Source organism: Bactrocera dorsalis, chromosome 3 (assembly GCF_023373825.1).
Source record: "Bactrocera dorsalis isolate Fly_Bdor chromosome 3, ASM2337382v1, whole genome shotgun sequence".
Taxonomy (NCBI): Eukaryota; Metazoa; Arthropoda; class Insecta; order Diptera; family Tephritidae; genus Bactrocera; species Bactrocera dorsalis.
Genome location: NC_064305.1, coordinates 71,397,711 through 71,425,291, shown reverse-complemented (window position 1 = coordinate 71,425,291; position 27,581 = coordinate 71,397,711). Strand labels below are relative to the sequence as shown.

Genomic DNA, 27,581 nt, shown 5'->3' with positions numbered 1-27,581 from the left:
TAGATATTGATAATTTTAAATATAGTATTAAATAATATATTTTTGTACGAGAATATGCCTTTTAAGGCCCAAGGGATCAATTACGCTAGTGCAAGTTTCTGGTTAAGTTAAATTTTGCTGTAACTCACAATTCTCCAACAAAGGTAATTTGGAAATTCATGCATCGAATCGAATGGTCCTTGCGTACACTCTCAGCTACGGCTGCTATATTTTCTTCACTGCATGCTGAACGTGGTCTATTCGGTTGAATATCATCTAATAACGAATGTTTGGTCTCAAGGTTGGTGATAGTGTTGCGAATAATACGCTCAGAAGGCTGGTTATATTGACCATAAGCTGAGCGAAGCGAGCGAAAAACATTCTTTACAGAATCTAAATTTTAATTATAAAGATGAACGATTTGTAAACCTGTTCAGGTGGTTACATATAGCTCTTTAAGTGATACAAGCAACCTTTAGGTGAATGAAACTATTATCTGTAACAACATGTCGCGAGAGTGTAATAATTTTAATAATTTTTCGTTTATATTATAGTATTGTAAATAATTTTATATTAATCTCAAAATTTTTTATACTTTCAAATATTCATGCAGTCCTATCTCGATACTTTAAATTACCCAAGCTTAAGGAGAAAAATTAATACTAAATGTTTCTAAAATTCAAATAAAATTACTAAACTTCGCATTTTCTGCTAAAGGCAAATTCCCAAAATGCTTTCATAATAGCAAAATAAAACCAGTCTCTCCCATTTATTTGCATAAGCTTCAAATGATTTAGTTGGAACTTTACTATAAATGAGTTGAATGTTGTAACTCGGAAAATAGTTTATGAACGCCCAGAGGGAACACGCATGCAGCTGTGCGCAGTGCGATATTTATCAGACGAACATGCACAAATGGTTATATTTATATATGAGATATTATATATAATGCACATTCTGTATATGTATGTTTGTATGTGGCATAATCATAAGTATACAACATGCCTCCAAGCTGCAACTAGCAGTTGTATGGCAGAAAAGCATAGCAATGACACAAAGACAGAACCGTTATTATATATAATTAAATATTCGATTGCATGTAGAACATGACAATGTCCTTGAGGGAAAACGAAAACGAGTTTCACTTATGCATACATGAACATACGTACTTGCAACGTTGATAATTGGATGAAATTGCAGCGGGCGAATATGCATATGTTGCCAGATTGTGAAAATATTTCAAATAAAATGATTTTTTTCAACCAAGCAGTTTTTAAATGAATAACTCAACGAGAATATATTATTTTTATAAGCAATATTGATTTATGAAAGTTAAAAATTTTGTGCAATTTTCCAAAGTTAATGCCAGAGAGCTTAAGTGAACTTTTATATAACAGAAGATATACGCAAATATACATACTATTTTTACTCCCCTCGTTAAAAGCTAACAAATCATTATTTCTCAGCATCTTGTCCTCCCCTACTATTTATTTAGCATTAAGTATTAATGTAAAGCACAGCTTACTTTTACAACAACAACATACCATTAATATTTTGCTTCTTGTTATTTGTGTAATTTTTAGGAGCGCATGGTACAGATTACGCGTCAAAAGCAAGGCGGCCTTGGTCTAAGCATAAAAGGTGGTGCCGAGCATAAATTGCCCATTTTAATATCGCGCATCTACAAGGATCAAGCGGCGGATATTACAGGCCAACTATTTGTTGGCGATGCGATAATTAAGGTGAATGGCGAATACATCACAGCCTGCCCGCACGATGATGCGGTGAATATATTGCGTAATGCCGGCGATATTGTTGTGCTGACGGTGAAGCATTACCGTGCGGCGACGCCATTCCTGCAAAAGCAACGTGAGTTAGCATAATGAAGATTTGCAAAAAACCAAATATATTACACTTTATATTGTATACACGTACTGCATATTAATTTCACATAATACGGTACTTTGCTTAAAGAATTTTGTGCCCAAAAGAGGCTTAGTAGGTTACACGTGAAAAATTGAATACACTTTTTTTTTTTTGAATAGAAAGCAGATTATTACATGACGGGCAATCTACTTTTTAGAACTTAAGAATGCTCTAATTATCCTCCTTATTATACCCTAATCAGGATATATTAAGTTTTCACGAAACTTGTAATACGTCGAAGTCACTAAAAAATATATATGCAAATGATCAGCAAGACGAGCAAAGTCGATTTAGCCTTATTTTCGTTCTTAGCTTCACCGTACGATAATGATGCTATCGCAAGTAAAATACATTATTATTAATTCATTTTCATATAAGACAACTGTCGAAATTCAATGAAATCGGACTAATAGTCTATTGTGCCCTGCCCTATATCACATAGGTATAGTCACAAAGGTCCAGCATCCTAAGCAAGGAGCTTGTTATGCGCGACTGAGGTGATGTGATCCTGTACATGTAGATGGAACCTAGGGCCTTGAGCTTGCTTCTGCAAATGGCTGGGCAATACAGGTGTTCTGGAATTTCCTGTCCATTGTCGCAGAACCGGTGGCTTGCGCAAGAGCCATGCTGGAACGTGCTTTCTGAGTCTTCAGTGCCCTGTATAGAGCGCGACAAGGAGGCGGAATTTATCTCGGGGCAGGTGGATCATTTCCTAAAACCTTAAAAATTTGCACCCTCCCAAGTAGTTGCGATAGTTTCGGTGGAGATTGAGCATGATAAAGCGGTAGGTACAACCAACCGCAACACTATCACGCACAAGGATTTTTAGGCCGTTTAAGCGAAATCGAAAGGATCTTTCATGGCCGCCGACGAAACATGGATACACAGGTATACTAAAAGAAAAGTCGGAGCAGTAGACTACATCTATCGAACCAGCTCTGAAGACAACGTAAACTGTGCTATCGTCCTGAGTTCTTTCCGGGATTCAATAGATGTTAGGTGTTTCATCATGGAGGCTGAAATTACCGACCGTTATGCCCACCCTGGCGTTAAAGTCGTCAAGCACGATTTTGACATCTTGGCGAGGCGGCTCTATAGGGGCACTCCAAGCGCTCATACAACGCATCTTTGATCACATAGTCTTTCTCTTCCATCGTGAAGTGGGCACAAATCAGCGATATGATGAAGAATTTTGCTTTGACGTGGAATGTGGCTTAACGTTCATCCACCGGGGACTCAACGACGCAATCTCTCTCCCACCATGAATCTCACACCGAAGTTGCCCTCCTTTGAATGGCTACTATAGTAAATGCCACAAGTATCTACTCGTCTCAGTCCTTGTCCCATCCTTCACACTTCTGGGCAGCCACTCCTTCCCAATTAAGGGACCGGACATTGCAAGTGCATGCCCTAAAATCGTGATCCGTAATGCGTTTGCCGTAGTCTTCATCAAAAGGGGGGTCTTTCATCAGAGGCGGTTGTTTCTTTTTCATTGAGGGAGGGTAGAGGGTTCGCCTTCTCACTTTATCTCCCCTTCAAACGGATGTTCTTTGTCTACCCACTACTACCTACTACTACTTGGTCTAAGACCGGAAGTCGTGACCTACTTGAGCCGTATGTAAAAGAATCGTTTCTGAACACTCCCAAGTGAATGGCGTTTAGATAACTTCTACACATAACTCCATCCTCAACAGTGCTTAATACCTTAAGAAAAATAATGAAATTTCCATTTTCACACACTCACCAATAACACTGGAATGTTCGAAAGCTTCCTTGTAATTTTAAATTTCATTAGAAATATTTTAGATACCAAGAGAAAAATGCCACAAAAATACTGTATCCAAAAGTATCTCTAATTATCTTTTAAATATAAATTTTATTCACTGCTAGCTTAAAAGTAAGCAAAGAAATAACTGTGGTATTCACTAGCCAAATTGAAATGCCCGCAGCCATTTACTAGGATAACAACCGAAAGCAATAAGTGTAAAATCCAAATATTTTCTTATTTTCATTTCGCTCTCAGCTTTTTTCCCGCAGAACAAAATACAGTTTATTACTTTAAGAACAGTTCATTATTTAGGCATTTGTTGTTTTGAGTTGAGTGAAACTTGTGCTCATTAAGTTGCCAAGTTCCTTTCACAACAAAGTTCAAAGCAATACACAATTGGCATGCGTCTGCGTGGTGGCCTTTGAAAGCAGCACAAACACACACACTCATACACTTAAACGAAATTACATATGTGTTGGTGTAAGTGTTTAAGTGCACAAACACATGCAACTCGCAGAGTGTCCTTACCCGCGGCACCTCATTTTCCACATGTATGCTTTAATTAAATATAATTACACGCGACATTTCGCAATTCGTAAAAATAATCACGAAGTTCATAATTTACATGTAGACCTGGCATTCATATACATATGTATATGATGTACGTGGGAAATTGATGATGATGTAAACATATATAATGTGAATATATGTAATTTTTATGTCATGTGACCCTTTGTGTTGTACGTGCCTTCGGGACCTCATTAATCATAATATGAGGATATAAGCTTAATTTAAAGCTTCATTACAATCTCAAAGGCGTTCTTTTGAATTCAGATTAATGACAGTTTTTTTAAAAAAGAGAAATTTATTCAGATTAATGGCACTTCTTTAAAAAATAGAAATTGAAGAGTTGACGAAAAACGTTTAATAACTTTTTTAAGATCATGAGCTTCTTATACTGACCACTAAATGAACCAAAAGCTTTAAAATGAGTTCTACGGATGGTTTTTGTTCCAAACCGCAAGCTGTTCAGCTACTCTCAGAGAGAATCTACCAAATTACTTTAACCTAAAAAATGTAACTGAAGAAGAATGGAAGATGGGAAGAACCCATTTCATTCATATTGTACTATGAGTCCAGAAAAATTAGTTTAATCCTTAGATTTCGTGGTGGGTGCTTCTCAGAAACAGTTCTTGCATGACCAAAGCGATCTGAGAACAAAAATATATATAATTAAAATTATAACACAAGAGCTAGGTCCAACTTTAAGAACTTATCCAGCAATTTTAGATAAGTATCTTTGTGCCTGCTCTGCCTCACTATTATAAATGCAAAGTGAAAAAGCTCAGAAGTAAAACATCATGAAAGCTAAACTTTAACCGACTAACTTGGAATACATTATCAATTGCTTAAGGCTTTAAGCAGTGAGGGGACCGTTTTAATAACTGAAAATGTTTCCTGAAATAATCTTTCTTGTTTTGGAAACACTACACACTCATTTTACACATAACACGCTTACACTTTGCCAGCAAGTGAATTGCTGTGAAGTGCGTTTAAAGGCGCAAGGAAGCTATATAACCATTGGGATCTGAAATTCACTCCACTTTCAACAGCATCCCTGAAAACTTGGAACTCTGCGACGCCAAGGTGGTACTACTCGATCTGCTCGAATACCAACGTGGGATATGTGAATAGGTTGGATTCTCTGAAAAAGAGGCACGGTGAGCTTTCGAATGGGTCGAAGCTATAAAGGAAGTTTAGTGAGGGACTTTTCTGTAAGGAGTCTCCGCCAATCTTACTTTAAGACTACCGGACCACTGTAAAGTTTTTCAGGTAGAAGTGGTTTGTTATTAAGGTAGCAGTAATCATACTGCCACGATGTGCAGCAATTTTCCAGTAGGTGTGCATTCATTCCGAGAGCAGAGCGACAATACTACCGCTAAACTCACAAACTGTACATTCAAAGTTAGTCAAGAAGTATCTGTCCTCACATCGCGTACATGTAGAGGGCGTTGGTCGACGGCAGCGCCTGCGCGACAGCACTACGCCACCTACCCTTACGTCATTCTATTTTTTATATTATATTAAGTCCATTGTTTCTCCACCGTTGCCCTGCCTTGTCTAGATTGAGGATGAAACATGCCGGCACTCTTAACTTGGGCGAATCAGGAGAGATAGCCGAAACTGACTTTATTCGTCTCAACAAACAGGATTTACCTCTTAACATAACCTAGCACAAGTCCAAAGAAGTTTATAATCCACTCTTGAGACTCTTAACTAACTATGCCATGAAGTTTGAACCCTAGCATTTTAAATGATCAGCACGACGAGCTGTCCGTCTGTTTCGAATCCAAACTAATACCTCAGTTTTTGAGATAGCGATCTGAAATTAGACACGCATTCTGTTCTTCACAAGAAGCTGCTCTGCGATAACATTCGATTTAGCGTCCTAAGCAGATTGAACACGTTTTACAACGAGCTTCACTGATACACAAATAAAATGTTTCTTTAATAAATCTCGGCGAAAAAATTCTTCAAAATACTATATGATGAAGTTTTGTATATTTTTTCATTAAAACATCTGGATTAAGAAAAATATCAAGAGCTGCATCAATATTGTCTTAGCTTTAACATTTTTAAGTATCTAAGCGCCAAAAGAAAGGAATAATTAAAACCTTGCCCACCTGCCTTCTGAAGCCTGAGGGCTTACGCACAAAATCAGAAAACAAACAGGAAGCAAACAAAACTCCGTCTGTGAAAACAAAAGCAGACAAAAACATTAAATGCGTGAGGAAGGCAAGATTTACTACTTGAAATATTATAGAAACGCGTGTAGGTAAACATGAGCACGCACACACTCACACATGCAACTTAATTGACTATATATGGCAGCACGTGTACATATGTTTGTGCGTTAAGATACGTTTAGGCTTCCACTTTACGAGTATTTTAAAAATTCTACAAACGTAAACCTGCAGGCAAAGGCCAAGCAACAACAACCGAGGCAGCCTCACTCACTTCACCTTTTGGCCCACTTTCGCACAAATATACACACGTGTGCGTGTATTCACAGCAAATTGTACGCATACAGGCTTTGTTCGGTTTTAACAGCTTTGAAAGAAAACACAGATATGTATGTGTGTGTACTAATTCTTATTCAAAAGTGTGTGTGTTTGCATGTGTGCTGCCTCATCGCCACTTGAAGCTGTTTACAAGACTGCTTTTAGGCGCCTTTAAGCTGTACAAGCCTTGCCTTCCTTTTGTTAGCTTTAAAGACCAAAAAAAATATATATAAAATGTGAATTTTATTTAATTTCTTTGAAATTTCTTCCAACTCATCTCACGTATCAAAAGTTTCGTGGCAGCAAATGTCGAGCGAGCAAACTTAAAGTATTAAATTTTCATTAAGTTTATGTTTGTATATAAGTAAATGTATATGTGAAAGGCACAAACAGTCTGTGTGTTTTATGATAATCACATATATATGTGTACATATTGATATATTTTTAATATATGTATTTTTTCATCAGTCTATGTTTGTGAGAATTTTAGTGGCCAAGCTTCAGGCATCGCCAATTTGTGAATATTCGAGGAAGTTGTGTTTACTTACGAAAAACCTTTTCTTCGCGCTTCTTTGCTTTCCTTTAATAGAAAAAAATTAACAAAGTATATTGTCAGCAACAACAAAGTATGGTTTAATTTTCGCACACAAATAAACTCTAATTTTTCTGCTTAACGCTTGCACACATCTTCGTTAATGCTCACTAGCGCACTATTCACCGAAGCACGAAGTTTTTATAAAAACCTTTGTGAATGAAAGTATATTTTTCTATGTAGTCGGGTATAAATATACGTGTATGTATGTAATGCATTCAATAGCGTAATATTGAGATATTTGTAAAAAGGCCCATTTAAGTTTCGACTCTGATCTAGAGAGATCACGTGTGGACTGCTATATTTTCCCTCATTGCTTATGAAGATTCAAAAATAAAAACTCCTGTGTTCGAATTTATAAATTAGCTTAGTAGCCAATACAAATTTGCAAAGGCGTGTAATTACACTGCCAGCTCGACTGATGTCTGAAGGTATCCTAATATGTTTAAGGCCTGACCACTTAAACGCGGAACAGTAGGAAGGAAATATTAAGTTGTTTCCACCTCGTATTTATCCATAATACAGCTTCTACAGATGGCGACTGGTAAGATTCCGAGCCTTATAGTATGGCCGCCAATAGGGCAATGACCTCTTAAAACCCCCACAACTAGGGAGAGGCTCGTCTTACTTAGTGCAAAGAGATTACTCAATCTCTTGCGATCGATCTTGTGCCAAAGCTCCCGCAAAGCCCAGCTATCTAGTAGTAGAACACAAGAGGTTACGGGAGCACTGATGCGCTCCTTTTCTACTGATTACGGTTCTAGGCTGCATTTCCTTGCTAGCTTATCAGCTCTACAGTTTCCTGCAATTCCGTTGTATCCTGGCACCCAAATCAGTCCTATTACAAAGAGACTCGATGCTCTTGATAGCGGGATTAGACACTTCTTGACCAACGCTGAACGCACTGCTAATGAGTTCAAGGCTTGGATCGCTATCTGAATAGATGGTCACTTCACTGAAGGAGGCTGTACTCCGGAGCAATAAATCTACTGCCACCTTAATAGCGGCAACCTCAGCTTGAAAAAAACTGCAATAGTCAGGAAGACTGAAACTGGAGTTGACGGAGAAATCCTGACAGTAAACAGTAAAAACCTCACTGCTCCTCTTCTCCAACGGCTTCTTATAACTCTCTCGCCTGCATATGGGCCGAGAAGAAGAAGCCAGAGTTAGGTTTGGCAACTCCATGATCCAAGTGATCTGGTATAAAGTCAATGTGTGTGATATTTTCCGAGTGTTCAAATACGTATCTTTTAGGATCCCAGATTCTCTGGTTCTGATAACAACTTTCTCAGCCATACACTTTCCGACTATGTCTACGGACTCTATGTGCACGATGGCGTTAAGTGCTATGGTTGGAGTGGGCCGTTGAATGCTCTCGAATCTCTTTGCAAGTGTGGTATTTTCTAGAGGCCTCCACCACATAAAGTCTCCATTGATTATAATGGGCTTGATCCTTTTAAAGAATGTTTTTCTTATTAATTAACATTACTTTGGATCTGCAGACTTCGCGCGAGCTTAGCTATCGTTGGTCAGCCACTAGCACTTGTGGGAAGGTGGAGGCCCAGATTGGAACGTATAAGTTTCATTGAACTACTAGGTGTCCTAACTATACACTATCTCACATGCACACATGCGGAAAGGTTACTATTTTCGAGAACCCAATTTTTCAAAGCTGCAAGAAGGAAGATGAGGCGGAAACATCTAAGTAGATACTTTCGCCTCCACTCCAGCTTTCGCCAGGACAAGGCTAAAGAGTTTTGTTTTTTTTTCTTTCTACAAACCCGGCGTATTGATAATAGCCGTCTCATTACAATTGTGGCAGGCTCTTGGTGCTTTGTCGATATGCGACGGACTTTTTGAACCAGACCTAGGAATGGGATTATTATGGCCTCACGAAAGTTCAGCCTATTTACCTAACCTAATCTAACCTTAACTCTACTTGTAGGTTGTTTATTTAAAATACTAATGCTAAAAAGAACTAGCAAAACATTCTCCCTGTTAGATTTAGTTATAATTATAGGAGTTCCTATAAGAATGCCCCGGTTAAAGATATTATACCTTCGGTGTAGCCAAAGTTACTGTTTTGTCGTGTTCTGTTAGAGGAAGTCAAATATAATAAAATCGTCCTTCAATTCTAAAAGCACAATTTCGAGAAAAGTTTCTTTAAAGTTTTACGCTATAACTATGATTATCCCAAAGCTTCTCAAGTATTTTTTTATTATTTTGTCGATTGAGCAATGTTTTAGCACCCTAAAGTAATTGTAATCCTGAGCGCACTTGCGTCACCTTTCCTTCGAATTCTAAACTTTTATAAACGTACGAAAAACTAGTTTTGATTTCTTTTAGAAGAAGTACTTAAAGAACTTAAACTATTATGTATGCTACTTCAGTTGGCATCTCCTCATTTCAACTGTCACTTTTTCGTTTACCTTGTTACTGCTTTAACCGACAACTTACTTAGTCCGTGGATAATGTCGCTACAAATATGAACATGACAGAAGAAGCACATGCTGCATTTGTATTCGATACTCGGGCACATATGTAGTATTTGCATGCACGCAAATACTTCAAAGTACATTTGCATTACAAAAGTCGCTGCACAATCACACCCTTGTATATATATGTATATACTCGTATTTACATATTCGATTTGCCAGCATTGCTTTCCATCTTAACTTCAACTTTGCGTGCTTTTAACAACTCGTTTCAACTGAATTTTTCCTTTAGTTGCTTCCAACACTTTGCCACTGCCATTTGCAAATTTAACTGCATCAAAAGATATATGCTCATATATACTGCAAGCATATTAGGGTGGGAAAACTTTTCAATTGGCGTCAATTAGATATTCCAAGTGTGGCCAAATAGTTCTCCTCATGGTCTCTCCAACAGAGTGGAGATCTTCCTCTTCGTCTGCTTACCCCGACGACTATTCCGTCGAATATACTCAGAACTTGAGCGTTTCGGACGAATTGACCTAGCCAACGTAGCCGCTGTCTCTAAATTCACTGAACTATGCCATTGTCATCGTATATCTCGTACAGCTCATCGTTCGATAGACTGCGGCATTCGCCGATGCCAATACGCAACATAAGCCTCCGCAGAACCTTTCTCTCAAAAGCTCGTAACGTCGACTCATCAGATGTTGTCATCGTTCATGCCTCTACACCATATAGTAGGACGGGGCTCATAATCCCCAAATTGTAGAGTTTGGTTTCTATTCGTCGAAAGACTTCTCAATAGCCTACTCAGTCGAAATTGCATCAGCTCGAAATATTTTTTCCAGCAATAAATTGAAGAAGTCATAGAGCTAATCTTCTAGTCTAAAACCTCGCTTAGTAACGAACGGCTCGAAGAGGTCCTTCCCGGCGGACCTGACGGAGCTTTTGGTATTTCTTAACGTCAGTTTACACAGCCGTATTAGTTTTGTGGGGATACCAAATTCAGACATCGCGGCATAAAGGCAGCTTCTTTTCGTGCTGTCGAAAGCAGCTTTGAAATCGACGAAAAGGTGGTGTGTGTCGATTTTCCTTTTACGGGTCTTTTCCAATATTTGCGCATGGTGAATATCTGGTCGGTTGTTGATTTACCAGGCCTAAAGCACACTGATAAGGTCTAATTAGTTTGTTGAAGGTGGGATTCAGTCTTTCGCACAATACTTATATGCGATGTTGAGGAGACTTATCCCACGGCAGTTGGCGCATTTTGTAGGGTCTTCCTTTCTGTGGATTGGGCAGAGCACTAACTGATTAAAATCAAGTCCTGGTAAGGAATATTTGGTATTTGTGAAGTGTATTTTAGCATCTGAGCTTTTTAGTATATCTTATTTGCCGACAATTCCATGGTATCAACAGAAAAACATTAAACCTTTTTTTTGTGCCCGCCCTAATACATACACATACATGCGCATAAATGCATTTAACGCTGTGATATTGTGTTTGGTACTCATTGTTGTTGCTGCTGCTCACATTTCAGTTGCCAAGGAGACACCCGATTCGGACAATGATGCAACATGTGCGGAATTAAAGGCTGACGAAGGCTACAAGTCCTCGGTAAATAATGGCACAATAAGTCGCAGCTGTAGTCGCCCGATGTCGATTTGTTCGGAACCGGAAAAGAAATGGGTGGATGTGGTGGCAGGTATGTATGCACAAACACTTATACACATACACATACACATACATATACATATACATATATATAAATATATATACGAGTACATATGTATATCTGCAAACATTTATTCATTTTTTTTTCGTTTTATTTGCATTATTTATCTACCAACAACACTGTGGTATTCATTATGTACGCATACGTGAGTGAATTAGTTAAGTGCATGTACGCGGGTGTTTGTATGTTTTCACCGTTATAATGCAGGCACATTATACAACACGTGTTGGCTACCGTAAAAACGTGAAAACACTCGCACGCGCATTAAATTATCTGCGTGATATAAGAAATTGCAATTTGTAGTCGACACGGTCGGCACTCTGAAGTCGGCTCTCGGCAATTTGCAATTACGAACTCTTAACTATTTGCTACGCTTTAATTATGTTTTGTAATTTGCTTTCATTACGTTTTTTAATTAACTTTTTTTCCTCTCTTTCATACTTCTTTCATCTCTTGCAACACTCGAATTTTTTACCTTTGTGTGCATTACTTTTGCACCATGCCTCACGTGCAACATCTCATGGCTAACGTTTGCTACACTTGACATTTCCATTTCCTCTACCTACTAAATGCGCATATCCGGTTTGCTGGGAATGCATTTCGTCGGCGCAGTGCCGCTGATGATGGCCTACGTAACGCGCTATATCTACGGCACGGATAAGTTACGCCCCAATGCGTTTGAAGTACGCGGCCTTAATGGCGCCTCGACTGGCATAATACACTGTGATGATTTGGCCATTCTCAGTCAATGGCTTAAATTGATAACCGATAATGTTGTTGGATTGACACATTTACAAGTGAGTATACGTATATATAAACAGAATCAAAGCAATATATTTATTTGTATATATATAATGTATGTATATTAAGATTTTGAACGTATGGTATATTTCTAGTGGATATTAGTGGCATAAAATGTAGCAGTTATGAAAAAGTCTCTCATAACCTAGCCTAACCTATACTTCATTATGTTTGGAAAAATTTAACAGTGTCTCCAAATAATTTCAAAAATATGTTACTTTTTAAAATCGGTATGTATATTTTCCGACACTTGTAACCCTTTAGTGCCTGCTTAACTCTGCAACTTTGATATACCTCGGTCAAACTGTCCACAATCCTATTTAAAATCCGATATATCTAAACCTAACCTAACTTAAAACAAAAACAGAATTTTTTTCGGCAAAATCAAATTATTTTATTCTAAATAGTCTCCTTCTGCTTCAGTACAGCTTTTTGCACGGTCCAAAAGCATGTCGAAAGGGTGTTTTAGCTCGTTCGCAGGTATGGTCACCAGTATGCCGATGCAAACCTTTTGAATGACCTCTACGTCTGCATAACGCTATCCTTTCATGGGCAAATGCATTTTTCCGAAAAGGAAGAAGTCGCACAATGCCATATCAGGTGAATACAGGGAGTGGTTAATGGTTAAAATATGATTTTTGGTCAAATACTCGTCCTTCGAATGTTGGATTCTGAGAAATTTTTGATTGTCAGTCAATTTGTGCCGAACAAACCGTACACACACCTTTCGTAAGCCTAAATGTTAGGTCAAAATGCGATAAATCGATGTTTTGAAGATGTTCAATTCCATTTCCATGAATTTCAATGATGATAACGGATTTTGATTGGCCCACATGTTGATCGTCATTTATGTTCTCACTGCAACTTAGAAAACGTAACGCAACGGGATAGACAATCATCGCCATAAACTTGTTTCATTAATTAAAACGTTTCGGTATAAGGTTTTACCAATTTTAAAACAAAATTTAATATTCGCTCTTTATTCGAAGCTCACTTTCGCACCGATAACACAAACATACTGACACGCAATAACTTCACTTTCTATCAGTGAAATGTCATTAAATCACTGAACAATCGATAAAAATAGCAGGTTCTAACGAACCAGTCGACATATAGATGGCGCCACCAGGGAGCGCTACATTCAAAAAGTCCTATTTATTTCGGAAAGCACCTTGCTTTTCTATAGGTAGCTTCTTAAGCACTCACGGCCACTGAGTATTTGGGTTAGGTGGAAATACAGGTCCAAATGTTGTCTATCTATTCACGACTGTATGTCCGGAATCAGTCTGTGGGTCCACTGTCCTTTAGAGAAAAATTTGCCACCATTGCTGCCAAATTGTGATGCTTTTGGTTCTCTTCTCTCTTTTCGCTCCGGTAGACGTCTATTGTAATTATATATTCGCTCAAATTGGTCTTCCAGGATGTCAATCGGCGCCATACTGGCTAATGCCTCAGTAGCGTCATTTGATATGATTCAGAAAACACTTATCAAGCATATTGCAGAAAGACTATCCACTGCGTTAATTGGTCTGGCATATAATTTTAGGTCTAGTGCCTGTATCCATATTGGAGCCGCATACAGTATATGAGAATTTTCTATATTTTCTTTTCTTTATCATCCTTAAAAACTACTAAGTTGTATATTATCATCGTCACACAGGGGTCATTGAATGCAGTTCGTCAGTGATACTCAAAAGACCCGCTCACACTTCAAGGTTTTACGACTTTGAAATCCATTTACAATCACTCTTAAATATAATAAGTTATCATTCACACTGTAGGTCAATGACCCATATGTTGTCCTAGCATTTTAATTATCATAATTTCGCACTTAGACTACTTTCCGGCAATGCCAACCTAGTTTCGCCAACACTCAAGCGCATTGTTCGCGCCATCAAATTAATTAGCGTAATTGCAAGCATAAAAGCTGAAAGCACCAAAGTCCACACTTGCACTTGAGTATGTACCCTGTATAGCTCACAAATACCATTTCAAAGTATAATCAACTTAATCCACTACAATGAGACAAAAGGATTCACGTGGCATGAAAGCAAATTTATATGAGCGCTCCAAGCAGCAACGCTTGATTTCAAAGTGCCAACGGAAACCACGGATAACGGATAAAAAGCAACCGATTCACAACGCGAGTATATAAAATATGCTAAGGAACTCATCGATGTATATATAAGAGTATGTATGTATGTATTGAAATCGGGATCTCTGGAGGGTGATAGAAACTCAAATAATGACAGGGATAAATAATAGCGATGTGCTAAAAGTTTAACGCAAAGCATTGAGTACAAAAACAAAAACAAATCAGAAAATCATGAATACATCGATGGCATGAATCGCCATGTTATGAGCGCTGAGACGCGTGAATACAAAGCGGCAAGGATCAACTTTCACCTGCGCGCATTTGTGGTCCCTTTGATGAGGGAATAAATCAACACGGTTGCCACAGAAGTGTCCATATGCATAAGTGCAACAAAGTGGATTTGCATATATGTATATACTAAAATAGGGTGGTTCATGACAGTCTCGTTTTAAGAATATAAAAAAATATGAAATTTAGATTACTAACGGCTTAATGGAAATAAAAAAAATCCGAATTCGCTGACAATTGATTTCTTGAACACATCTCCACTCCGAATAGCAGTTTAGAAAATGTGGCACTATTTTTCGACAATTCGAGATACCAATTGCAACCAGGTCCTTTTCCACCCGATATCGCCAAGGATTGGAGGTCTTCCTCTTCCTATGCTTCCGCCTTCGCTTCGAGTCGTTTCCAAAATTTGGCGCATAGTGAAAATCAGTTATAGAGTTCTTCGCCATCGTTGAATATCTCGACCGGTAATGGAACATTTCTTCCATCGTCTTCAATTACGGAGTCGGGTTCGCCGTCTTTAGTTGTTTCACTGCCATTCAGCAGCTGGAGAAGTGTGCCCTCCATAACTCCAGTATGCTCCAAACATCAGTCACTATATCACCAGTTTGGACCCTATAGAGATAGGTCTTGAAATCTTCCGTTAGTCGCCGTACAGTTTTCGTAGAGTTTTCGAGCATTACCGCTGTCGACCACATTCTCAAACTCTTCAAACTCACGACCTTTAGCCTCTTTCTTTTTTCTCTGCATATGTGTTTCGTTTCCCTCTTAAGGCTTAGGCTAGCTGCTTTCTCTTATCTTTCATCCTTTGCGAAAACCAAAGGTTTCAGAGAGAGGACTAGTTTCTAACCAGCGCACAACCTAGCTAGACGAGTAGTATAAAGATTTATACAGATTTGTTTATCGAACCGCTTGTTTCAAGACCGGTAAGTTTGATAGCAATTATAGGTTATAGTTGTCCAATATCGGAGGTCCTGACAAATGAGCAGCTTATGGTTGAGAAAAAAATGTTTCAGATCGTTATCTTAAAAACTGAGGCACTAGTGTGTGTATATACAGAGAGATGTTTATGGAGTCCAGGACCCCAAAACAATTATTTTCGAGTGAAATCTTTTGACACTAACTTTTTCATATTTCCCACCCTGTTAAAACCTTAAGCTCAATGAAGTTAAGTGAATGAAGTTAAGCTATTGAGTTCCTATCAAGTTTTTTCTCCTTTCGAAAAATACCTATCAGCCTATCCACCATATGGGTCACCTTACATAATATATTTAAAGCCTTCCTTTTTCACCAAAAAAAATTGCAACACGACTTTAATTAATCAATTTTGAATTGAAAATGCAAACACCAACATAAATATTTTCCGCGCTCAATACTTACTTTGAAGTTGAAAACAAAATTCAACCCTGCTGAGTGGCCAACCGGTCACAAACGGAAGTACCGGAAATGCAGCAATTCAATGCAAACAACACATACGAGTGTACGCAGTCAGGAAGACAATCACCAGCCCACCGTTTTTTTTACACCATTGCTCGGCAACAATTACAAAAAATACACAAACAGAGTTGTGAAACAAACAAAAAGTTGGTGAGATATGGAATCGTGGCAATGAAAACCACATATCGAGCGAGTGGAAGGAAGAACTGAAAAATTGGTCATAAATAAAGCAGCAAATATCTGGCTTACCAAAGCAATGACTATTTGTAAATCAACGCTTTAATTGCTTTTGTTGAAGTTAACGAAGAGACTTGCTCTCTTGGGGGTGAATGTGGTTGTAAAGGGATATAAAATCGAATGTTAAATGTGAAATATATTCTAAAATGGTGGTTGTGACTATGAAATATGTTACAAAGGTGTTTTTTTGCTGGAATAATTGATCAATATAGCTGAACTGGGCAATGTTTTGTAATAGCAAACTTGAAATTATATTCATACATTAATAATAAAAACTAATAAGAAAGGGAGTAAATTTGACCAAAAATTTCAACACAACAATTCATAAGGTTGAGGTACCTGAGGAACAAAGTTCGCAAATTACATTGGGAACCTATCGATATCTCAATACATACATATATTTCGAAGTTAGACCTCCTTAACCTTCATTAATATTTATGTATCTTAAAACTCGTTCGAAAGAGCTTAACGCGAGCGTCATTTTCATCACAATAGCCCACACCATAAATTGCTTTCTCATACAGTCTTCTCTGAATCTACTCCCCATGAATCTTTTTCAGTTTTTGACCTCCGTATAATACGAGAAGTTATTTACTTAGGCGAATGCTTATTTGGAAACAAATATTTCCAAAAGGGAAATATATTAATCGTTGCTCTAAGCATCAGCTGTTATAGTACTAGTAGACAGCTATGAAAATTTATTTCGAGTATCAGTTATTACTAGTATAAAGTATTTAGTAGAAGTTCCTAAATCTATATAATTTTTACATTTTTCATTTTCTCTCCATATTATTTCACCACAGATGAAGCTTTATAATCGCAATTTTGCCGTAGGCGAGCGCATCGAATACATGGGCTGGGTGAACGAGGGTGTTATTAACAACAATATCTCCTGGCAAAGCTACAAACCACGTTTTCTAGTATTAAAAGGCACTGAAGTGATGCTTTTTGAAACGCCACCGGTAAGTACAAGGTTGTTCAAAATACAAAACCTAGTAACATACAAAAAGTGGCATTCAACTATAAAAACTAATTAAGGCACTATAATGTGAAAGTGTCCAGACTGTGCGATATTTGGACATTGAAAACACTAAAGATTTAAATATATTTTTTAAAATAACATATGTACATACAGCACTGAATCGAGAATATTAAAATTGTCATGCAGATTATAAAACTTCTCCATTTTAATTTAAAAACATATGGCAACACTTTAAAAAATTATTCTTAGCAGCAATTTGAAACTGATATGAAGTTTGGATAGTTAAAACTAAATTATTCAGGAAGAATTTAAACGAACTTTATTTCTCGAAAAAAATTTAAAGAGGTGGCAACTTTCTAAACTATCTTTTTTTCTACGCAAACCATTATTAGTCTAAACCTGACACGAAATTTAACACAAATTTTGAAAATTAAATTTAACAAAGTTTATTTTTCGAAAAATTACAAACAGGGGGCAACAATTTAAACTTTTATCTAAACTAACCAAAACGAAAAACTCATACAAAATTTGGAATAATTTAACCATATTATTGAGGTAGAATATAAAAAGTCATTTTTTTTAATTTCGAACGAGTGGCAACTATTTTTTTTTACCCGAAAAATTATTAGTCTGAACTTGATACGAAATTTGAAATAATGAAACAATTATATTGAAGATGATTTAAAAAAAATTATTTTTCGAAAAAAATATTAAACAGGTGGCAACACTTTATCTCTTTTTTTAATTATTAATGATTTGATGAGGATGATGCTTTTAAAAAAAAGATAATTTTTCATACAAATTTCAAACAGATGGCAGCACTTTAAATTTTTTTTATTAATTGGATCTAAATAAGCTTTTCAGTCTTATTATATTTAATCTAGTCCATTTCATAATGGTGTAGAATTGCAATCGTATATACATATGTACATATGTGCACAATTTGGAAAAATTAATCGGATCAGAATTAGATTTTCTCAATTTAATAACTCAACTGATATGTGATTGAAACAGACCAAAATTAAATTCTCTCGAACTAAATTGCTTTTGATTGAAGCACAGAAATGATACAGGTGTTTAATAAAATTTAAGCTACGCTATTTGTGTAAAAGTATTTCGCTGAAAGTAAAATATATTGATAAAGGAAATGATTGACGGAATCTAAGAGTACCCCTCTATATATATGAATATTCAAATACACATATATAATATAGCGGTATATATATACACATCTACAAACTATCCGCATCGTCATCAATGTAAAATGACACAATTCTCACGAATATTGGGTTAGCACATACACACACATGCGCTGTCACTTGCAATAACGATAACAAAAACAAGTATGAATTTCCATATTGCTGATACATTTTGCGCTGCGCGTTGCAAGCATATGAAACAGGAAGTGAATTCCAAATAACAAATATGACAGGCAGTGGATTTTCGCGCCGAACAATTTACGTGTTCATGGCAGCAACAAATCCGATAGCGATGAAGCAAACCATTTTCTTCCACCTACAGTTTGCAGCAATCGTTGGCAAAAAAACGAGAAAAAGTACAAATGAAGCAAAAGAAATGGAAAAAGCGAACAAAAAGTGCAAAAAATATGCATTCTGGACAACAAAAATGATAAAAGCTGCATAAATGCAAATTTCGTCCTCAAAAAGCAGCATTTTATACTTACATAGCTAGATATAAAACATATGTACTACATACGGTAGAGCAGCTAGTGAGTCCGCTGGCCGCAAGCGCTATAGCTTCCGGTGTATTTGATAACTTCCAATTTCATACGCTTTAGTAAGCATGAATTTGCATCTTTTATTTCTTATATTTCCACTCACTTCCGCTTCATTTTACAGGCGAGTCATGCGTGAAGCTTTTATTTAAACGGAATTATTATTTTTTAATTTATGTATTGCTTATGTGTAGCATTTGCATTGCTTTGCTAGCAATAACCGTAATTGATGCGAAAATTGCTGTGAAATTTTTATTCTTATCAAGATGAAATGCGAAATAGCAATTTTATGCATAAAATTCACAATTTAATTAGAGTTTATTATTGACAACAAAGGCATTGAATATCTAAAATAACACTGATAAATGAGTTAATACCTGAAAAATATGCGGATGTCCATGCATAAATATGAAGCAGGCGAGCATACTCGTCTGTATGTGCACATATTTTTACACTGTCACAACATGTTGGACAGAGACAAAGGCTTCGTTGAAGATATGCCTCGTTCTGGACGACCTTTAACCCCTTCAACTGATGAAAATTTTAAAATAGTAAGGGATATGGAATATGGAATATGAATATGAAAATCGATGACAAGAGAGTTTGACATCTCCCGCGAGTCCGTTCGAATGATTTTGGTGAATAGTTTGGGTATGAAACGCGTTCTAGCTCGACTCCTTGAAGATGAAGCTATTTTGTTTTCCAAAAAAGATGCCCTAAACAGGTTTCCATGGATAAGTTTGATCGTGCGAATTCCGGTCTCACATTCATGGATAGTATATTTATCCAATTCAGAGAGCGCCTTTTGATGATAATAATATGCCCTTTTTTCGAATTGCATAAAATAGGGTCTATACTTTCGTTAGTATCCATATGCCAGATATATTTTGACAGCTGTTACTTGAGTTAGAGATTCTAGTGTGTATAACTTTGATTTGTCATTTCATACTGAATAGATTTACTCTAGAACAGCGTTTGCCAATCGAGCAAATTTATTACCAAAATATTGGATTGGTTCAAAGGACGCGTCGAGCAGCGATGAAACTCACTTTTTGTTGAATGGGTAAGTTAATAAACCAAATGTTTGCCTTTAGAGCCCTGATAATCCACAAATCATTCTAAAAAATATGCTTAGTCTGCTTAAAGGGCAGAGGGAAACAGTAGTCTATAATTCTTCAAAAATATAGCAGTCGTAATATTCCTGTGAAAGGAGGAACGCTATAGAGTAATAACTTTTACGAGGCTGAATAGGAGGACGTCAATATGGAGGCGCTCCATACCTTACCACCAACGAAACAGTCAATTTATCGATAAAAGGTTTTGGTGAGGGTATTATCTTGCGTCATGGGCTTGTAGCGTGGTAAACTAAGTTCCACTCCAACCATGACACATACCGCTATCTAGCACTTATTGTCTCTAGACATCGTAGGAAGGTGGCAATAGTTGCTATCAGACTCAGAGCGACTCACCTGGGAGCTGTTGAAACGTGTTCTCGACCATACTTTAGTTTATTGTCAAAATAAATGTCGAGCACACTACATACCCCATGCTCTAATTCCAATACGAAATATACTTAACTTTGTTATTGCTCAAAATGTACGCTATTTGAATGAAATTATACAGAAATGTATAACGCCATATCCCAAATATAATAATTTCCGCCTCTAAGTCTACCTTTTTTATATCTTCCACACCACACTAGCATGATATTTTTAGCGATAGTAAAGAGTGGTCTATGAGTTACTAAGATGCCAAATATGACGAAAATCAAATTAAAATTTTGTCAAATTAAGAATATTAAATTCACACATGACTAAAACTATTTTTCATCTGCAATCATTGAAAGTTGCCATAGTATAAAATTTTCAGTTCCCAGCGAACTTAGCCCTCCCTTACTTCTTTTATTCAATTTATTGACCCAAATGCCTTCTCGCATTCATTCATAACTTGAATTTCAAATTTGTGCACAAAATTGGGCCAAAGTAATGCACAACCGCAAACGAAATGCAACTATGCACATACACACATGTATGTTCATAGTATTTGTAAGCATTTGAACATCATATAAAACATACAAAGTGCATATATGTACGTATATAGTATGTACCATATACATTTGAAATTTTACAAGTTAAATATAAGCGAGTGCGTACATTAATTAATGAATGAGCGTGCGGCTGCTCATGCATATTGTGCACATAAACTTAAAAACATATGCATTCGACTAGTGTATTTATGCACAGCATACACATAAATACACACAATTACACACTAATGTGTTGCGGGGCTGTTGAGTCAACACACATCACTCATACGCCACGTATTACCACTTGCAAATGTTGCTCATTAAAAGTGCACACCGAACTCGTCAACAAATTTTAATATATATAACTGTTTTTTTTTTACAAATTTGTGAATGAGCTTGCTTGCTTTCAACACAGCAAGCAGTTATGCATAACACACACTTAGCAAAGTGGCATGACGCTGACTATTCAAAATATGCAACAACAACCTCTTTCTGTGTTGCGAAGGGGTCCAGCATTATATAATTTAATATACTTAACGAACCAACAATTGCTAATTTAAAGTTGAAAATAAGTATATTCACATAGTTAAAGCAAGTTAAATTTTTTCAATATTAGTTACTATTAAAATATAACAATGTATGTAAAATTTTATTATTTATGAACATAAAAGTTTGTAGGTAATTATTATTGCATTAATTTAATGCCTTGAAAAAACTATATCTGGTGTTTTTTTTTTAGACTAAATGTTATTGAAGGCAGCTTAAAAAATTGTAGCATACTCTAAGGCGTTCTTGGATCCCTTATCCTCAGTCATTCTTCAAAAATAAAGCCGGCCATAATTTCACAGCCAATGAACTATGAATATTATTTTTTTGCCACTAAGCCATTTATAACAGGGGTTTCAATAGGGGCGCCACAAAAGTATACCGATAGGAACAGCAAATGACGGCACATTTTTCTCCGCTCTTTTATCATTTCTCTTCAGAAAGGTTTGCCGTTTCATCATGGAAAGATGTACGACCCAACAACGTGTCGATATTACTAAAATTTACTACCGAATCGCTACCGCTCAATGATAACCATATATTTTTGGCTCGAATTGAATGGCATGGACTTGGACAATATGTGGCTCCAACAGGACGGCGCCACAAGCCACACAGCGAATGTCACAATCTTCTTTTTGGATACCAAGTTTGGTGAACGTATTATGTCACGAAATTATCCAGTCAATTGGCCGCCTTGGTCGTGCAATTTTACGCCGTTAGACTATTTCCTGTGACGCTACGAACCAACATCGTACGAATTTCGAACATAAAGTTGCAGCAGTATCGGGTGATTTCGCTACTTTTGTAGCGCCCTAATTGAAAAGCCCGTCAGTAGCCAAAACGCAGCATTAATTTAAAACAGTGTCGTATTACTTTACCAACCCGCTTAATTTAGATTAATCGCATGAGTTATTTTTAGTTATTAGTCACACACTTCAATCACCGTTATATACATATACATACATGCATTACACATGTGTTTAAAATAACGTGTTTGCTTAATTTATTTATAACAAAGTGTGTACACGCAAATATTTGTTCACGCCACACGTCACACGCAGCAGCAGCAAAATCAACATATTTTCGAAAAATCGATCGAATTTATTTTGCAAAAAAAAAAAAAAATGGCTTTGTTTTCAATTAAATTCTCTACATTGTTGCACAAGAGCCTACCATGTGTTCCACACCATGTATGTATGTATGTATATAATTTGGTTTATTTTTGATTTGCTTTGCGGTTTCCTTTATTTCGACGAGTATGTAACATGCAAATTTTTTTTGCACACCTTCACCTGCCACCTGAGCGCCCACACGCACACCTTTTGTCTGGCTTTTTAAATACCGATATACATGGCTGCATATATTTGCGCACATACAGTGGCACCTTTTTGGTGTTTCAATGTTTCGGCATTTCGCACAGCTGCGTGTCATGAACTGTGTATATTTACATATCGGTGAATGGCCTCCGACGCGCCAGTAATATCAACACCAATCACGCACGTTGTACTTATTTATCCTTAATACACATACATATAAATATATATATGTAGTTGTGTGTCTATCAACGTCATGGTCTTTGTCGGCGTAAAATTGGAGGTAGTTATTTATGTACATGTGTACCGACTGTCACCTGCGTGCTATTGATTCCTCATGGTTTTACCGCAGTGGGGTTAAATGCGTGTATTTAACATCTGCCTTCGCAAATATGTGCCATTTGCAGCTTTTTGCGCAAAGGGTGGTCCATAGAACGGGTTCTTTTTTTTACTAATTTACATAAATGACACAAAACTCTTGTTTCGGCTTTTTGTTGGCTTATGTTAAAGAAAAATAATTTCCATTATTTCTGTAACACGATTTCAAGGGAGCTTGTACACTAAACAGCACGTTCATAAACCATCTAGTGGACAGCCAACCGGCTAAAATTCTACGTTAGACTCACATACAATTCCTCTAAGCTGGTCCAGACCGATCAGCTAATAAGCTAAATAGTAGGACACAAGCAACACAGAGTATACCACAAAGTTACTTTGAGGATGTGCCGATGGTGGACAAAGCAAATTTCGTCTATTTCAAAGCCAAAAAGAATTTAGTAATATTATAGGGATAATCACAGGGGTACATTAGTTTTTTCGGGATAAATTTCTCGGCTCCCAATCCCACAACTTCAGTGACAAGGGGTGAGGTGGAAAAAAATCAGTTTTTTTTACCAAATCTTCGAAGTTGATTACCAGCCCGGAGTACACTGCAGATTTCGATGAGATATCAATATTTCAAAATGATCAGAATGAACGTACATAAGTCTTCAGTTTGCTTTCCATCTTTAAAAAAAACATATTTGAACCACCTTTTACAGTCATCCACTCAGTATTACATACTTATATTTTTACTTGTGTCCGCTGTCAGAATTTTACATCATGTCACATTTCAACTGACAGACAGTTTTACTTGTATTTTGGTCTTAGTTTAATAGCGTTACCTTATTTTCCAATCCATATTCTTACTTTATCATCCATCCACTTTGCGAGGATTACAAGCTTGTCGTATTCGTGTCGCGCCGCCATCAACTATGTCTGCTGTCATTTGGTCCCTTTGTAATCTACTCTCCAAGTCGACTGAAAGCATCTTTTTCATTGCTGTCAATACAAATTTTTCTCGCATTACTGATTGCTTTTCAGGTCTTGCGGCAATAAGTATTGACAACTTGGCCTATTGTTGAGCAATTTAGGAACATTTATTTTTCGAGAAATTACAACTGCCCTCAAACTTGATGGCCTGTATTCCAAGTAGTAGAAAATCGATATTTTTTTGATGAAAAAAGTTCGCACATGTGTACATACGAGTATACATATATGTGTGTCGATGACACGTATTTTACAATGCCGCGTGTGTAAAGTATAAGATGATCCATCAAATTGGATTTAAAATGGCAAATAGGCAGTAAATCGGTGATTTTGATATTTCCTTTATTTTTGTCCCCCTTCGCTTTCTCAATTTTCTTTGCCTTTTTGGTAAATCTCAATATTTCTTGTATGTATGTTTAAACAAAGTGCTAAGTGGTTGAATTTTAGGAACTCAATTTGCCTTTCTCGTAATGCGAATTTTGAAAGTTCGGTGTAAAGTTTTGCTGGAATTTATAAATTCATCCATAAGCCAACAACAACACTTTCAGCAACCTTCAACTACAGATATTGAAAAATTCTACAGAAAATTCTACAGAATGTCGGAAATGTGGTAAAAAAATAAAAATATTTAATATAAATTTCGAATTCTGTAGATGAAAACTGACATACGTTTGTACATACATATTGATTTATAATATATTTGATAAAAGTTCTAACATAAAATAAAAAATTTAAAAATCTTTTTGATTTTGGTGTAAATGAAGTTAGTTTGTTATAACCAGAGGTAACAATTTTACCCACAAAGAAATTAAAGCGCTATTTGGGTTGTAAAAAAAGTCTTGCGGTATTTTCGCTAGTTGGCGCTGAAAGCACGTAGTTCTAGTTTTATTCGTCGCATCGGGTCATGCTATACCTTTTTGGAAAGCTCATTTCACGCGCTAACACGTGTTTGATTGATTGTCTTTCTTTTAAGTCGTTCGTGAGTTATAGCGTCGCAAACATGGAGCAAAATAAAGAGAAAATACTGCATATTTTACAGTACTACTACGATAAAGGCAAAAATTTGTGCAGTTTATGGACCCGATACAGTTTCCATTTCCACCGCACAACGATGGTTTCAACGTTTTCGTTCTGGTGTAGAGGTGGTCGAAGATGCGCCACGCTCCGGAAGGCCTGTCGTCGAAAATTGCGATAAAATCGCTGAATTGGTCGAAAGAGACCGGCATAGTAGACATCAAACTGTTATAAACCATTTTAAGAAGCTTGGAGTCACTGAGGAGCTCGATGTAATAGCGCGTTAATTTTAATATGACTTTTACGACATGTGCCAACCCTATTCGAGAAATTTAATCTCGATATTATTAATTTTTCGAATGCTTTTCAGTAGACTTCCTCCAAAAAATTTAAAACATAATTTAGATTTAATATGAATTTAACGACATGTGGCAACTCTATTCGAGAAATTTAACTACGGTATGAAATATTTTTTCAAAAGCTTCACAATATCATTTAAAGTACACTTTAGTTTTAATATGACTTTTGCGACAGGTGGCAACTCTTTTCGAAAAATTTAACCTCATATTCGATAAAATTAACCTCGATATATTATAAATATAAAAATTCTAAAATTGTTTAATTAACATAATTCTAATATAATCAGGGTCGTATGGAGAAAACCGGCCTCGGGTATGATTGAAGTGAATTTTTGAGAAAAAAAATCTGCAGAGAATTGTTGCAGAATACTGTGGCCTCCTAATATATCCTATCTCCGGAGGAACTTTCCCCAATCCATTAATCTCTCTCCTTCGCTTGATATAATAGAAGTACTCAATCGGAAAATTGAAAAACTAGTTTTGGAGGTTCTAAAAACTAAAGCATAATCATAAATATTGTTATCTTACAATAAAAATTTTGAGTACACCGGATCATGGTAAATCACTACGATTGCTAGCAAAAGTTTTCAAAACTATTGTTTAAATAGCCCGAATTATTTTTGTAGGATTTTGGTTAAAACTATTTTTGGTCAACTTGTTCATAAAGTAGAGCAGGGCACCAGAGAATCAAAGGAGCATCTCTTGTGCACTTGTCCCGCATTAGCACGACTACGCTGTAAGCATCTGTGATTCCCACGGTATGATACACTTGTGGAGGTATCGATAGTGAAGCCACAGAGTCTGTTAAAATTCACGTCGGACTAACATCGCAAAGGATGACTCATAGCACTAGTAGCTGGACTTTATCAAAACTGCTCTATGCATCACTTATTAGCCCACCACATTAACCTAACCAAACCTAACCTGTTGCTATAGTTTTTCATTAGGATAATAATACAGGTTTTTTCTAAGATACCAAAGACACAAAAGCACTAGAACCTTACTATAGGTGTAAAATTATGATTACAACATTTTTTTTAATCGATTTTTGAAGAAAATCTAAAGGAAATTTATTAAAACTATTTTTATGTTATCACTGCTTCAGCTCGAACATTATCTTGTTGAAGTCAGAGCTGTTCCAAATATAATTCAATTTTAAAAACATTACAAAGACTGATCAAACATTACATATATGTAATGCCCTTTAATTAACCAATAAGCTTTGGCTCATTTTCCGAACATTCGAAAGTATTTAAAATTCATGTCCTTAATTCTACTTACTCGTACCCATACACATACACACAAACTTTACAGTTATGGCTAGTCCTCTTAAGATTTAATGCAATAATGCACCAAAGCAACATAGAATTGCAATAAAGAAAATTTTTGTACGCACGTCCAGCACAAAGCCGACAACAAGATTACTGCACTGACATATGTCACGTATACGCCACGTGGACTTGGAAGTGAATGAGTTGCACATGTGACTACTTACCATACATATATGCACACATACGCAAGCGCTGTGGCTTAAAGCAACAAAATGAACTTGTTTTTAAAAATCTCAAAGTAAAAACAGCAGACAGAGGAAAATATATTAGCAACTACCCCACAAACATATTGGCATACATACAAATACCCAAGCCAACAGCCAACAGGCGCCAAGTAACTCCTCGCAACTCGAGTTGGTACGTGCAATTGTATTGCAATGGAAAAAACGCCAGCGCAAGCAAATATGCAATGATTGCAAAGAAAATCATTGCTAAACAAAAAAATAGAGTTACTTGCATGGATGTGCTTGTGTGTGAGCCAATTTTAAGCTCACGATGCAGTGCTAGCCACGAGAAAATATAAAAAATAAATAAATACATAAAGCTGAAAAAACTAACCACAAAGAAGTGCATAAAAATAAGTTGAAATTGAAAATCGCATTTCCTTTTAGCATA

General features: G+C 36.5%; 1 protein-coding gene across 5 annotated transcripts in view; it reads left to right on the top strand.

Annotated features, from left to right (window-relative positions):
• Positions 1–27,581, top strand: part of LOC105227311 (gamma-1-syntrophin) — an 88,627-nt gene that overhangs the window by 37,712 nt on the left and 23,334 nt on the right. For all 5 annotated transcript variants that reach the window (XM_049451875.1, XM_049451877.1, XM_049451873.1 and 2 more), the window contains 4 exons: positions 1,563–1,848; positions 11,300–11,464; positions 12,107–12,291; positions 17,156–17,314. In XM_049451875.1, coding sequence (XP_049307832.1) covers positions 1,563–1,848; positions 11,300–11,464; positions 12,107–12,291; positions 17,156–17,314 — 795 coding nt within the window. The remainder of the gene's footprint in view (positions 1–1,562; positions 1,849–11,299; positions 11,465–12,106; positions 12,292–17,155; positions 17,315–27,581) is intronic.